Raw genomic sequence first — 16,071 nt, forward strand, 5'->3', positions numbered from 1 at the left:
TGGGGAGAAAATATGAACATGCCATTTATTGTCTCCAAACAACTTGCTCCTGGCTCAGTGAGCTTGAAGGCAGAAGACACGTTTCTCCCTAACTGTGGTGGTTTTGAGTGGTGTAAGAAGTGGCATTGAAGGTATGCATATGCAGTGGCTGGCACAGAGCTGAACGCCCTGTGGGTGCTAAATAAATGATGATTGACTGCTCGCAGAAGGTGGAGAAAATGAACCTTGTGGATGATTGTGTGACACGGCACTGCTACCCCATTGTTCCTCTTGGTTTTCCTGCTTCCTTTTGGAAAGCTGAAAAAAAATACCAAATTGTCGTAGTTTCCAAACATTGTATAAAGAAATAGGGAAAATGGTTTTCCATCTACAGAAGAGAAAAAGGCCTACGTTTAAGAAAAGATAGCTGATGCCTTTTCGTTTTGTCCATCTGTTGACCAAATATTTATTGAGCTCCTATAACCCATCAGTGAAATGACTCCCCCTCTTCTAGCGTGTCAGCGCTCTAACCCAGCACAGCTGGACGGGTTTCACAGGCCTGGGATTCATCACGCTGACTTGTATTTTCCTAGCCTGGTTCAAAGGTCCCGGTTCCTGTAATCAGCCATATTATTCTCAGTCCTTTCGCTTTGTTCTAGAACCCCAGTGGGTGGGGACGAGGCGGAGGAGAAACAGAGTGCATCGGTTAGTTCCATGTCCGACAGTCCTGCGAATCTCACACATCTGTTCTGGAAGGGTGACTGTTCAGATGTGCTCACAGCAAGCGCTGTGCCTCTGAGAAGAGAGAAAACCTCCGGCTCCCACCTAATGAGTGAAGCGCCCATAAATAAAAATGTCATTTCCACCAAAAAGGGAACCAAATTATGAATTCAGAAATTCACAGTCATCTGTTTTTATTGTTGCCTAATGCTTTTTAGATCTGCGCAGGCCCTGCAGAAAATCAGCTCTGAAACTCCGCATAATTAGGACATCTTTCACAGTCGTAAATGCTAATCCCACTGGGGAACAGATTAAGAATTCACAGGCATGAATTTCTGGCACCAGGTACCTGCAGTTCCTTTTCTTTTTGAATAATTCATTACTTAAATACTGCGTTGTGTATCCTATACAGCCCTGCACATTGTATCAGGGGCAAGGGAGAAATAAGAGATTAATTTCACATATATTTCAACACTAAACACATTCAGGGCTCATTTATGTTGATTTGGTGTCATCGGATGCCAGTTGCTAAAAATGTTACAGTTTTAGTTAGCCAACCCAGGGAACAATTTAGGGAAATTAAATAGGATCTTCTGCAGGACATTAATAAGGTCAGAGATCTCACTTTTATAGCCGACTGAGTTATTTGGTTTAAAAGGGAGTAGCCCAGGGTTCAGAGTGTTGTTTCCTAGGAAGAGTGATGATTATTTGCAGTCGCTATGGCTTCTGGCGAACACTTCCCCATTCTGTGCCTGCTTTATGACAAAATGTATGACAGACAGTGAAAAGTGACGACCTGAACTTGACTTTTGTCCGTGCTGTGCCAGCCACGGGGCTTTGGCAGGACAGCAGCTCTCCTGCAAGGCTGGAAGCCATAGCCTTCCTTCTGCGAGGGCTTCTCAGGGCCTCCATCAGCCTGGTGCAAACCTCGCTCATAGAAAGTACTCGCTGTGCTCTGAGTGATGGTTTGTGGAGGCGCCTATCCCTCTGGAGCAGGAAACTCCTCAGGAAGCTGCGTGTCCCTTTCATCTGTGTGTGTCTGGTGCCTGTACAGAGCCCGGGACGCAGAAGCACTTCACATCTGTTTGTTTGGTCAATGAATGAGTTTTCAAGGACTAGCCCGAGCCCAGTTGGTTGCAAGTGACAGAAATTCACCTCAAATAACTTAAGTCTGAAGGAGAAAGTAGTATGATGATATTAGAGTCTCTTGTTGAACCCATAGGCGGGACCCTGGTCTCAGAACTGTCAGGATGCTCCCATTTGGGGGCCCTGCCTCCCTCTGTGACAACTGCCACCTCCACCAGCATCGCTGGGCGTGCCCCATCTCACTGCTTCCGCACACACTCCTGCTCAGTTCCAGGACCAAGGTTCTTCAGGGTGGACTTTGAGTGACTCCAAATGGGCCAGGTGCCCACCACGAGCCAATCAACTGAGGTCAGAAACATGGTGTTCTTATAGGACAGGCCAGCTCCCCAGGGGTGCAGGTGAGAGAAGAACAGGGCTCTGGGCAGACTAGAGTGTCCGGGATCCTTGGGCAGTATGGGTGCGTGAGAGGGCATCATACTGCCTGGCACCGTCCTCTTGTGACAGTAGATGTGACGGCAGTTGTGACTGTCCTTTGGGAGAGAACGGGCTCAGGTGGGGCTGTGCCTGACACTTCCTCCTTCCACTATTTCTTAGTATCAGGCATTAAAAGCCTGCATCTGAATAGCCTTTTAGATACACAGGTTATGAAAGTTTCACCGACACTGACTACCTACTGCAGTCTTCACACCAGGGGAGACTGTCTCCATTTTTGATTGGAGGAGATGGAGGCCGGCCCCCTGTCGGGCTCTGGGCACCTCTGCACGGCAGAGGGAGTGTTAGAATTCGGGTTTCATGGCGTCCAGTTCAGGTCCTGCTGCTTCTTAAGACTCTGCCTTCTTTATAATTAAAATAATGTGTCTGGCATTTTACTACTTAGAAAGTCTCTGCATTTGGGGGTGACTATGGCTGTCCCAAGCACTTTACATGTGACAGCTCCTTCAGTGTTCACAGAAACCCACGGAAGAAGGCACTATTGTTATCCTGTTAAGCATATGGGGAAACTGAGGCAATGGTAGGTTTACAGTCCCCCCCAAGGTTGCAGGGATAGGAACTGAAGGTTGATAAAAGAACTGAAGCCTGAGGGGAGGGGCTTGTCCATAATCATGTGCTAGCTGGTTTGGGGGCTCATCTCCTGCCTACTCTTTCCAGCCTGCTGACCTCTTGACAAACTACCCTACCTCTGGGCCTCTGTTTCCTCCTCATCTGATGTGGGATCAAATCCAACAACTTTAAGGTTTCCATCCAGTCCTATTGACAAGAGGTCTGGAGACTTGTTCAAGGCCGCATTACTGCTTCCTCTTGGGGCTGCACTGGCTGCTTAAAGCCCAGCCTCTGCCTGTGGTCCAGGGAGAGAGAAAAGTCACCAACAGCCTCGACCATCCTTGAAGCCTCCATAGCCGCTGCAGGCTGCCACTGCCTGTGGCAAACGGCTCTCTCCAGCAGCCAGTCAGCCCTCAGCAGACCTCTCATTGGGATGGTCAGTCTGCTGCCTGCACGCTGCCCAGGGCCCTTGGGCGTGCTGTGGTGATAGGAGAGGCTGTTAGTTTCCACCAGGTGTGCAAAAAGCTGCTGGGTGGGCACAGACAGGCGCCAGCAGGATGGTGACTGTGGGGGCACAGGGCGTGGCCTTCGCAGCTCCCACACAGCTGAGCGATGCCTTCTTCCTTTGCTTCCCTGTTAAATTTTCATTTATTCATTGCCTGAATTTCACCCATGGCTGTCTTTATCAGGGGGTGTCCACCCCATGGCCTAACTCCCTAGGGAGTAGCCGGTCTGCCTTTCAGCGTCGAATCTTGGTTGCACTGCATTGCCATGGGAACTATGGCTGCCATCAGTTGTCACTAACGTCCTAGGGAGACTCCCAGGCAGAAGTGAGCAGTTCTGTAAGGAACGGAGAACGGCACTTCACGTGTATTCTCGAGCAGCCATTTCATCTCTGTGGGTCTGTTGTCTTAACGCCCAAATGAGAACGCTGGCCTGAGTGATCTCCGAAGCCTTTTCCATCCCCTGCTCTGTTTTTGTCCACAGCCTCAACATTCTGTGGCCTCCAATGGGCGTTTACGTTCCACCGCCCGCCCAAGTCCCAGCCGGCCGAGTGTGTGTGCCAAGCTCCTGCCTGTAGCAGGAAGGGCAGCGCTCTGGGCCAGGGACCAGCCCTGTCTTCAGGAAAGACATTGGGAGTCACTGCCGCATGTGGCCGCCCCATGGCTCTCAGCCTGGGGAGGGAGAGTGATCAGGGGTGTGGGGCACCGTTGCCTAAAGCCGGAGGAAGCTGCTCCCAGGGTTCTGTGTGTGGACTCAGAGCACAGCCACGGTGCTTGTCACCTGCCCTGTCCTGGCCCAGCCCTTGATCCATGGCCTGGAACGTCTACGTCTGAATTACTGGGCCAACAGACGAGGTACCAGAACGTGAAATACAAAGAGAAGGGATAGATCGTGCGTCTGCATTTCTGAGTGACATTCAGAGCCCCATGATTTTCAGGGCCGTGTTGATATGCACTGTATCCTATGTACAGAGAGAGCCAGTGCCAGATAATTCAGCAGGAGACACGCACCTGTGCTTCGGAGATGAGGCCTCGTATAGATGGCTCTATCGCGCACGGCTCTTTTCTTACTATTTTGCTCCCCTGATCTTCCCAACGACGCTGTGAGTGGTAGGTATTATTATTCCAGTTTTTCTCCTGGGGAACATGAGATCAGGGTGGTGAGGGGGCTCCCCATGGCTGAGGGGGGACTGGAGCCCTGCCTAGGCCAGTGCATGTCCCCGCCGAGCCGTGCACAGGGCTTCCTGCCACAGCCGTCTCTCCAGTGCCCACTTGCAGCCATCACTGTTTCTGTGCCAGACTTCTCATTTTCACTTGAATGTGTTTCTTATCTTCTCCGGGGCTGAGGTCACTCTTTGTGTCGTAGGAGTCTGCTCTGGTTCCTGGCAAGAAAAAGCAGGAATTGTGAAAAGCAGCCACTGTCACTCCGGGTTCCTCTGTACCGCGTCCTGTAAATAATTTATTTGGAGTTGAGGGCCTGAGACTGAAAACATATGCAGCCTCACCCTCCGTGAGCCAGCGAATTCTGTGTTCAGAACTTGAATGCAGTGGACGAGAGAACTGTGTCTTTGAAATCAGAGAAGACTTGGAATGACTGTAGAACCCGGGTGGACGCGCCAGAGGCAGATGGACAGCAGCACGAAGCAGCCTCTTTATGGCCCGTAAGGTCACCTTCGAGAGTTCCACATACGTTCCCTGTACACCCTGCAGCCGGGGGCTGGGGACCAGGAGCCGTGGAGCTGGGAACCTGCGGGGGAGGTCGGAGCTGGGGCACCTCCCAAGTCCCTCCTGCTGCACTCAATACCGGGATTGGACAAAGAGAAGTGTGTCTGCCAGGCTCGCCAGCCCAAGTCACAAGATTGCGAGTATCATGCAGCACCCTGGAATTCCTACAAAAACTCAGCAGAACGGGTACGCCGCCCGCCACGCGGAAACGGCCGTGTACCGGACTTTCCAGATAAAAACGTTTAGTACAGAGTTGAAAAACCATGTGATGGTCATGGATTTCGTGAAGAGCAACTGGTTTCCCTCCCAGAGAAGAGCCAAAGTTTGTATCATCCATATGTATCAAGGCCTGAAGACAGCTGAGCAGACAGCCAGCAGACATGAGGTACGGCGGGCGGAACTGGGGCAGGGAGCAGTGGGCGCACACCTGAGGCAGAGAGGCGAGGTGTTGCTCACCAGCCAGCTTAGATGGTCTATCTGGACTCATAAATTAATCATCTGTTTTAGTTTCTCCCAAGGGATTTGGAAAAGGCTTTCTCATCCCCTAATGTGTTTGAAATATGGGGCTGTCGGAGAACCGTATCGGATGAATGTAATTTACACCTGACACATGTCTGCATTTGCAAACATTTATTAGTGCTCCAAAGAGTTGGATAATTCGTATCCACATGTAGTGGATACATGTGGATACATTTCTGTGAGTTAAATATTCTTAGTGCTGTACATTTGCAATGATTTGTCTTTAAAATCAAATTCCAATTTGTTTCCTGATGTGTTTCTGCAGGAGAATAGCTACGACTTGCCTTGATCCAGTTAAAATAGAATGATTTAAGTTAGGCCAGTAAGAAGGTCTTTTATTTTTTTGAGGGGGAGTTCAGATTTTTCAAGCAGAGACTACTTTTGTGGGGGTGGGGGGGAGGAGAACTTCAGAGATTTAGAATGGCAAAGTGAGATGAACAAAGCACTCTGAAGCATTCATCTTCTGCAACTCATATAAGCCACAAGCAGTTATCTTTCAGAAAGTAAACACGCATGAAATCTGACCGGCTCCTTATTGTACATGGAATAAATTATGAATGACATTGTAATTGACTCCATGTAGCTCACTTACCCATCTCTTTGGATAAATGCAAGGCGCAGATTGCTGATGTTTTATGAAAAGGTAACCTTTCTGAATATGGATGCTATTATTAGGAAAGGCTTCCCATGAATGCTGGCAAGGGCTCCCCATCTTTTGTTCCCCACACTGGCTTCCTTATTCCAGGGCAACATGAGAACCTGTTCTACAGGGTTCAGGGCAGGCTTCTTTCAGTTGCAGCCCCGGGACTGTGAATTTCCATGTTTCCCCCAGAGACATAAAGGCCACAGAAATAATGGTGTTAATTAAATTCAGTCATAGTTGTTCGTTAGTTCATTGCCCAATCAACCAGGGCAAAAGGTGTGCAATTAGAATATAATTGAAAGAAACCAGAGGTGTTATTATTCATGAGTAATTAATAGGATGGGGACAGAATTTCGTCACTGTATAATTTTCATCGAGGTTACTTTTCAGTCCTCCAGATAGAGAAAAACTTGTTGAATTACATCCTTTTGCTTTTTACAAAAGTGTCCATGGCTCCATTTTAAACTCGAAGTGGCAAAGAGCACCCCTTGCATCCCCGTTTGTTTTTCAAGCATAAAACTTCACTCATTCCTAAAGCAACACTGAAGATAACAATGTGGAAAGGGCCATCTTTGCAGGAGGTTGTAAAAAAACTTCAAGCATCCTGAGAATCACAGCTACAACCTTTTGGTAGCCCACCTCCACCAGAGGCACTGCCAGTTTAGAGCCACCAGTTGAGGGTGTGTGCCTGCTACTGGAATGTAACCTGGTGTCTAAGGTTTTGTGCTAAAATGAGCCCGAGACCCGTCCCACAACAATCAGCCTGGTCAGCTGGATGGTCCTCACTGTGATCTGAGAAGTGGTCCAGGTAGGGCCTGCCTTGTCCGCTCACGGGCAGGTCAAGTTCAAAACCCATCAGATAGGATCTGAGCTTCCTGTTCCTCTGAATTCTGAGCTCGCTTCTTCTAGTGGCAAACATTTCAGAATCTAAACTGTTCCTCATCCATTGAACTATTCAGATTATTCCCACTAGGGCATGTCAGCACCATTTAGATCAGGAAACCCAAGAAAAAAGGCAACTCCCTTGCTCAATTTCCATGCTGAGCTGATGAGAGAGCCCAATTAATAGCCCTGGGGTCCTGTTAGACTTGGCCCACTGACCCCTCGTCTCTCTCAGGCGCCAAGGCCATCGGCTAATCGGTGCGGGCTTTGCCCGTGAAGTACTCGATGGGGCGGGAAATGAGCAAGGTCGCTGGGATGAATTCAGGGCAGAAACGCGCTGATCAAAGGCGCTGGCTGGTTCTTTAGTGAAAGCCAGCGGGGGGAGATTTCGTTTCTGTAAGAACTTTATGGGTTTCCAGTCCTTCCCACGAAGACGTGCAAATCTGTTTGGTTGAGGTTAAGGTCTACGACTGGCATTTTTCTAACACTGTGGCCTTGGTCCTGAGTGGCGTTCATGCCTGGAGGTGCTGCCTTCTTCCCTGAGACAGGCGGTGACCCAGCCTAACCCTGGCCACACTGACCCCCTTCCTTCAACTGTCTTCTGATCGGAATGACGAGCTGACCTGTGATGCAGGAAGGTCACTAGGTTTGGGAGCTGATGTGGAGAGGATGCCGAGGATACGGTCTTCATGCTTGCAAAGCCGTGATCCCCACTGACTCCACAATGCCCCAAGTTATTAAGAACAGTGTGCCGAAGGCCTTTCTTTCCCTGCATACATACCTGATCTGTTTCAGACATCAAAATAGCCATCACTGGACAATGGGAGGGGCCTGTGCTTGAGTTCTGGCGGCCGCCCGCGCAGCAAGCATGGCCATGTTCTCACATTCCTGGGAGAGCACGCATGGTTTCACCAGCTTCAGCAGGGAAACTGCGTGGAATTCAGGTGGGCTGGCCTCCCCGGGTTTGCATGTGAGCTGGCATCTCTTAATTGATTGTTGAGACCGTTCTGATGATGGACGTAGGCTGGGGCACTCAAGCCAAGGCGTGCCCATCCATCTTCCTCTAGCTGACACTTTCTAATACATTTAATCATGAGATGAGCCAGGAAAGCTTCCGTATTTGGTAATTGCATTTTGGCTGCACCTCTCAAGATTTCTCAAACTTCTATCATTTTGATCTCCCCTTCTACTCATTTTTTTTTTTATTTAGCTAGTGGTACCTAATTCTGGCTAAATATAAGAATCATGGTGAACTTTGATTTTTAAAACAAATTTATGATGTAGAAAAATTTTCTCCTTGTTTGATCTATACATTTTGACAAGTTAGGACATACATGCCCCCATGATACTATCACCACGGTCAAGGTGCTAAACATCCATCACCTCTAAAAATGTCTTTGTGTTCTTTTGTGGGTTTCTTTCCTGTTTGTTTTTTGGTGGTAAGAACAATTAATATGAGGTCATCTTCTCAGCATATTTTAAAGTGCACAATACCACAGTGTACATCGGAGTTCTGGAATTTACTCATCTTGCATAACTGGATTTTTATACTCATTAAACCACAATTCCCCGTTTTCCCCTCCCCCAGCCCCCGGCAACCACCATTCTATTTTCTGCTTCCATTAATTTATCTGGTTTAGATACCTCATATAAGTGGAACCATGCAGGATTTATCCTTCTGTGATTGGCTTGTTTCGCTTAGCATCACGTCCTCTACTTTCATCCATGTTGTCACAACTGGGAGGGCTTCCTCCTTTTTAAGGCTGAATAATGTTCCATTGTGTGTATAACATTTTCTTTGTTCATCTGTCGGTGGACATCTGGGTTGTTTCCTCATGGTGAAATTTTAAAACCACCTGTTCCTGTCGCCCAGCCAAGGCCACGGTGACCCAGGGCAGGTGTCTGATTGGGTCGTATTCCTTGAAAGAGCCTTGAACATCGTTCTGGCCTGAGGCTGTTACCTAAATACAGTTTGATCCTTTCGAGGCTTCTGGGAAGACTTTAGTCCAGGGTAGTGGTTCTCAGTCAGGGATTATTTCACCCCCAGGGGATACTGGTAATGTCTGGAGGGACTGTGGTGTGACAACTAGGAGAAGATGCTTCTGGTTCCTATCGGGTAGGGGCCAGGGAAGCTTCTGAAGAACCTGGGCGCCCAGGACATCCCTCTTCCCCCAACAACAAAGCGCAGCCCAGCCTGACATCGCCATATGTGGAGGCTGACGGACCCTGATCTGTGGCTGTAACCCGCACTGTAACCCACACAGGGCACGACGCTGTGAGGGCTGCGCTTCACGCCCGAGTATACGAGACCTTTCCACCAGCGCCAGTGGGAGTGTGAACTGTTTCCAGCTCTGGGTGAGGTCCTGGAAGTGTCCCGCTCACTCTCCTGGCTTCAGGCTGTTTTTCTCTCAAGCACGTGTGAAACAGGATTCAGCTGAGACTTGACGGCCCCTTGCAAGTTGCGAGAACTTTCTTTCCTTGCATGATCTCTTCCTCGGTATTTGGCCGCACACATTCTAGCGACCTCGTCCTATCTGCATCCGACCTGTGCCTCCTCAACTCAGTGAGACCCTGGCCTCTCCAGTTTCCCCTTCCTGCTCTGCAATCTGGAAACTGCCTCTCGCCTCTCTCATTTCCTCTCCCGTCAGGCTCACAGCCCTGCAAGGTTTGCTGTCCAAGGTCTGGAAACCATTGCTTCGAAACTTTTGTCTGGTTACTCCCACATGGCCGGAAGTGGAAGTCCCCCCATGAGGTTTGGATGTCCCACCAGGGTTGAAACATGCCACTCTGGGCTTTGATGAATGTTTTCCAGTGCTTGGGGTGAGCCCTCAGGTCATATGAAATAAAAGCACCCAAATTTTAAGTTGCTTGGGCTTCAAGATAACTTTATTCAGAGAATAAAGAAGTCACTGAGACCAAATGGGAGGTAAAACAAACATTCCCTTTCTCCTCACAGTTATCAAAAGGCGCGGTACAATGTGCCCAGCCCCAAACCAAGCCAACGAGATTGAGCCAGATCAGAGGCTCACGTTTCTTCCGGAAGTCGTGGACTCCAAGTGATGTTTGTGCCGGGAGATGCTGGCGCTCTGGCTGCAGCGAAGGCACTGAGCCCTCCAGAGTGAGGAGGTTTGGGAAAAGGCCGTTTTCCAAAGGACAATAACTATTTGCATTAGCTTTGCCACCAGCGAACAGACCAGGAACCCCTCCCCCCTCCCTCTGCTCCTCTTAGAAGCCTTGGCCACTCACCTCCATCGACAATGGCTGGTAGCCTCCGTCCACACAGAGGAGGAAGGAAATCCAAGAGGCCAAAGATGAAACAACCCTGGGGTGTCAGTGCTGCCCAGTCGCCATATTCTTCCAGAGCTTTCCTCAACCTGCGAATGGGAGGCTGGCTGTCAGAGGGCAAGGTCTGAAAGGGTGCAAGGGTTGGAGGTGTGAAATTCATTTTGTGGCATCAGGGCGCACATCTGGTGACCGAGGGCTCCACTGCACTGGGAACTGCACTGTGTTTCATTATAGGTTCAGTGTGAATGGTCTAGAACATTTGTAGCCAAGCCTCGTGAGATCTAGCTGACATCTCATGAGATCCAGTCTGGCGCGGGTGGGGGAACTGTGGGCACATTTCAGCCGAACCACGGGACGGAGACGGTGGATGGAAGGTGGTCGTGTGACTAAGAGTGAGGGCACTGGACCGGGTCTGTCTGGGGTCTTGCTAGCTGAGGGACCTTGGCAAGTTTCTTGACCTCTTTGTGTTCAGGAGAACCATGATGATATCTACCTTACAGGGTTGCTGGGAGGATTAGGGAGAGACTCTATAGAAAGAGCTAAGCCGCGAGCCGGGCATAGAATCGGCATTCTGTAAAAGTGAGTTGCCATTGGTGTTCAGATTCCAGGATGCCTGTTTCTGCCATGCCCAACTCTGCCACAAAGTCATGGCCTGAGGACGTGGCCCTGGGCCCAGGATAATTGTGACCGGTGTTTTACGGATGCTCCCTCACTGCAAGCAGCCCTGTTCAAATTGGGGTGAACACTCCCTCCTTTCCTTCCCCACACAAGTGCCGAGTGACAGGGATCTGTGACCTCTGGTGCCCTTGTCTCAGGGTAATCTCCATTGCCCAAGCAACTCAGAGAGTAGCCACCCAATTGGCCCTGAACTGAATGCACAGCTGTCATTCAGAGCCCACCCTGTCCCGTCGTCAGCTGCATATTGCATCGCTGACAAGAGACTGTTGAGAATGCGAGTTCGCGCACATCCGGTCCTGCCTGATGAAGACAGGGCTAAGGCAAGAAGTATTACGGGGTGTTTTTCATGTAGGATGCACCCCCTTCGGTGACCTACAAGGATCTAAATGGAGTCTTCGTACCTCATAAAGGATGAAATGGCCCCCATGCTTTAGCATCCTTTAAAATCCTCAAGAGAACTTTCTAAGTATGCAGAGCCCCAGGCTGTGGGGAGGTGGTGTCCCGAAATCTATGTTTATAACATGAAAACTGTGTGATTCTGATGCAGCCCTGACACCCTGATCTGGAAGTTCCGGATCAGTATTTCCCAACCGCATGAACCCAGGAGAGAACGACAGAGAGGCTTATGTGAGTTGCCCGTGTTGAGAAAGCTGGTGTGAGGGGGGGAGGGGTGATCCGAGAGGGCCATGGTGAGGGCTGGACCACTGTGTGCAAGGAGCCCTGAGGAGCAGCGATGTCACAAAAGGGGCTGTGTCGGTCGATCCCTGAATCGCCTCATTGATCCTCAGCACAGCTGTGGGAGGCACATGAGCCCTTTTTTTCCTAAGAAAAAATTCTGTGAGACCCAGAGAGAGAGTGCAGGCTGCCCCGGGACACAGTCAGGACTGGCAGAAGGAGGATTCTGCCCCAGTTATGTTCCACTTTGGGGGAGACGAAGGGAAAGCAGCGTTGGTCCTGACGCAATAGCTGGGGCCCCAGGGCGTTCGGAGTTGACTGTGCAGAATCAAGTGCTGAGAGACAGGTACAGAGCCGCTGCCTCTCTCTCCTCCTTCCTCAGGCATCGTTCTGCCCGTGGCTCGTCCACCAAGCACCTCCTGCTGGGTCCCAGGTCCCAGCTCCGTTCTCGTTACCCTCTGTTTCTGCTGTCCTAGGTTTTCTTCCTTCTTCAGTCGAGCAAGTGGATTAAAGAAGAAATGTTGGGCTGGCTTGTTTTAAACTATATACAGAGGGTGACAAAAAATTATATACATATTTTAAGAAAGGAAAAAAACTGTGTGAAAACTGTGCTGATGGGAACCACCTTGAGAACCTCTTGTCATTGCAGAAGTCAAATGTGACTTGTATTCACCTTTTGTTATCGGTATATATTGAGTATTACAATTTTGATACAGTTTTCTTCTTTCTTAAAATGTGTGTACATTTTTTGGCACCCTCTGTATATATGTCAAGGACCTACTATGTGCTGGGGACACAGAGGATCCCACCCTGCTCATCACCTGGTGATGGAGGTGCCATTCCAAATAGTGCCGAGTTGGGGTGTCTACCCTGAGCCCTTCACCCAGAGAGCTCAGCAAGAGTGCACAGAGAGGGAGACATTTGGGCATGTTCTTCATAGAAGATTGGGAGTTTTTCATGTCAGACAGGGAGAGTGAGAATATAGGGCAAAGAGTGGGGACACCTCAGGCAGAAGGAATGGCATTCTGGATGGTGGCACAGGACAGGAGAGCCGGAACAGTAGACTCTAGAATTGCAGCTGGAATTTGCAGGACAGAGTTCCTGAGAAGATGGAGCCAGGCCGAGAATGAGCTCCAGGGGGTTGGTTCAGATTCCCTCGGATCTGTGGATGAAAACCAGTCTGTGCTGTGAAACTTCATGAGGCCAAAGCCCTGGCAAAGGAGGACAGTGACTGGGAAGCTACATGATGGGCAGTCCTCAGAGCTCACTCAGGGTCGAGGATCATTCAAGTTCCCTGCCATACAGAAGACAGAGACCTCATTGAATCTGAGGTAGATTCAGTAGAGATTCTAGAAGGCTCATGCCTTGGATGTGTGCTGAACTATCTCCAGAGTAAAGGCTACTCTAGATCCATCCTATAACAATGTTAAGAACAGCTCTTCAAAGAATCAAGTTGTCCCTCAAGTAGTTGAACTGCCTGCCACACAAAGTTCCACATTCTTTAAAAGATTACAACAAAATCCAGCAAGCAATAATATAAAATTGAGAATATCTGGCCTCCAGGCAAAGCTTGCTAGAGTTTGAAAGAAGCAGGGAAGTATGACTCTTAACCCAGAGGAATTACAGTTAATAGAAGGAGGTCTATAAATGACAGAGATGATGAAAGTAGCAAGCAAAGACTTTACAAAGAGCTATTATAAACACATTGTTTCCCTTTAAATTCAAGGATTTAAGGGAATATATCACCAGAAGGAGGAGAGAAATAGTTAGTATAAAAATGAACCAAATTGAACTTGTAGAGAAGGAAAAACAATGACACTGTATGAAATGGAAATTTTACCAGGTGGGAAATTTGATGCCACAGAAGAAGAGATCAGTAAGATTTCTAAACAAGATGAGAGAGAGAGAGAGAGAGAGAGAGAGAGAGAACAGAGCCTGGGTGACCTATAGGACAATAACAACACCAAGAGGTCCAACACACATATAATTGGAGTCACAGAAAGAGTGAGGAGGAGGTGAGGGCAGAAAAAAGATTTGAAGAAATAATGGCTGAAACATTTCTAAATTTAGTATAATATATGTCAAAGCATTGCTTGTCAAGTACATGAGGTGTGATCACAAAATACGGGGAATGTTTAAATTAAAAAAAAATTATTACAGTAAAAGGTGCATTGCCATTAATCCCCCTCAAAATACTCCCCCTCACTTTGAAAACACTTGATTCCCTCCTTCTTGCCACTTTCCAAAGCAGTGCTGGAAGTCCTCTTTCATGGGTGTCTTTAGTTGCGCTGTTGTGGCTGCCTCGATGTCCTGAATCATTTTGACTTTGGGGGGGAGCCAGAAGTCACACGGTGCCCGATCCAGAGAATAAGGTTGATGAGGACACAGCATAATGTTTTTATTTGACAGAAATTGCCGTACCAGAAGTGATGTGTGACACGGAGCATTGTCATGATGGAGGATGAAACCATTTGCCCATTTCTCGGGCTGTTTTCTACGCATGTCATTTCTTAAACGCTCTAATAAGCCCATATAATATTCAGAGTTCACCGCAGGGTTCCTGGGTACAAACTCAGCTGCACAATCCCATCAAGGTCAAAACACAATTAACGTCACCTTGATGTTAGATCTTGATTGACATGCTTTTTTTGCACAAGGTGTACTGGGTGGTTTCCATTGAGAACGCTGAGCCTTGGTCTCAGGATCATAACCATAGACCCAAGTTTCATCTCCCATGATGACATGTCCGAAAAAGCTGGAATCTGAAGTGGCACGATTGCGCAACTCCAACAAAATTGACCAACTTGGTTGCTTTTGTTCAACAGTCAAAATGCCTGGAAAAAATTCACACTCACTCGCCTCCTGTTCAAATCTGCTAGTATAATGCTTTGAACAGAACCATCAGAGGTGTTCAGATCCTCAGAAATTCCCCTAATAGTCAGTCATTTCACGTATCTTTCAACATTCTCTTGGGTTTTTTATGTTGAAGGATGTCCCGATCTCTCCTCCTCAACAGATCCACAACCATTACGAAGTAGCCCAAACCACTTGGAAACCATCTTCGTGGTCACTGCAGCATCACAGTAAACTAATTTTAACATTTTGTGTGTTTTCCTTTAGCATTTTTTTGTAGTTTTCTGCAGGGTTCCATGGTCCAAGGAATATGTTTGCTTCCTTGTGACCATCCTGTGTAAATTAACTGAGGCAGCTGGCTTCTTTACTTATGAGATAATATCAGTTTAGTGTAGGACCAAAGGCAGTTTCAGCTCTGATTGGCTGTTACAAAAAAGGAATAACAATCTAGCAGACACTATCTGTATTCTTCTGTTGCTGTAAAAGAAATGATCACATATGTAGTGGTTTAAAACAAAGCCTATTTATTACTTTACAGTTTTTCAGGTGGGGATTCCTGATGTGGGTTAGCTAGCCCCTCTGCTTATGGTCTCTCCAGGCTGAATCAAGGTTCGCAGTGAGGCTGTGATCTCATCTGAGGCTCAGAGGACTCTTCCAAGATCACTGGTTATTATCAAAAGTCTATTCCTGGGGTCATAGGATGGAAATCCCCATTTTCTCAGCACTCTCCACTCCTGGAGGTTTTCCTCAGGCCCTTGTCATGTGGGCCCAGCCACAGGCCAGTCACAACATGTTTGTTTGCTTTCTCAAGGCCAGCAGGACAATCTCTGCTGTTTGATGCTCTGACTCTTTTTAAAGACACACCTGATTAGGACAGGCCCCCCTGGTATAACTGCCCTGTTGAGTAACTCAGTACTAACTGATTAGCAGCCTTAGTTACGTCTGCAAAACTCTTGTGCCACATGACATGACTTAATTGTGGAAATGATAGCCCATCATTTTCACAGGTTCTGCTCACACTCAAAGGAAAAAAACATCGAGGGCGCATGCACCAATGGGTGGGAACCTTGGGGACCATCTGAGTATTCTGCCAACCACAGTATATTTAAAGTTTTTGTATCTGTGCAGAAAATAAAATAAAAGGAACTGCAGGCACATAAGTTGGAGCCTCTGTCTGGGAGCTCCATGAGGAAAGGTGCCCGTAATGTGCTTTAGCTCACCACTGTGTCCCCAGCACCAGGTCAGCCTTTAGGGAACATTGTGGGATACATGAATGAATGAATGAATGAATGTGCATGAGGCTTGTTTTAGATGAAAACCTGAGGCTGGAGTGAATGATGGGTGAAGACATCATACATGTAAGAGATCGTCCCAATTCGATACTTATGTTAGCGTCCCTTAGAAAGCCATTTGTTCTTCAGTCGTCTGCAGACAGACAGACAGACAGACATCAGCTCTAGTGCATGCAAGTGAATCTCCAAA

At 48.2% G+C, this 16,071-nt stretch overlaps 1 protein-coding gene across 1 annotated transcript in view; it reads left to right on the forward strand.

The window, feature by feature from the left end:
- Window positions 1–4,789: 4,789 nt before the first annotated feature.
- CUNH10orf90 (chromosome unknown C10orf90 homolog) overlaps window positions 4,790–16,071 on the forward strand; it is a 199,934-nt gene continuing 188,652 nt past the window's right edge. The window contains exon 1 of the mRNA XM_019654187.1: window positions 4,790–5,439. Coding sequence (XP_019509732.1) covers window positions 4,984–5,439 — 456 coding nt within the window. The 5' untranslated portion in view covers window positions 4,790–4,983. The remainder of the gene's footprint in view (window positions 5,440–16,071) is intronic.

Source organism: Hipposideros armiger, unplaced genomic scaffold, assembly GCF_001890085.2.
Source record: "Hipposideros armiger isolate ML-2016 unplaced genomic scaffold, ASM189008v1 scaffold_216, whole genome shotgun sequence".
Lineage (NCBI taxonomy): Eukaryota > Metazoa > Chordata > Mammalia > Chiroptera > Hipposideridae > Hipposideros > Hipposideros armiger.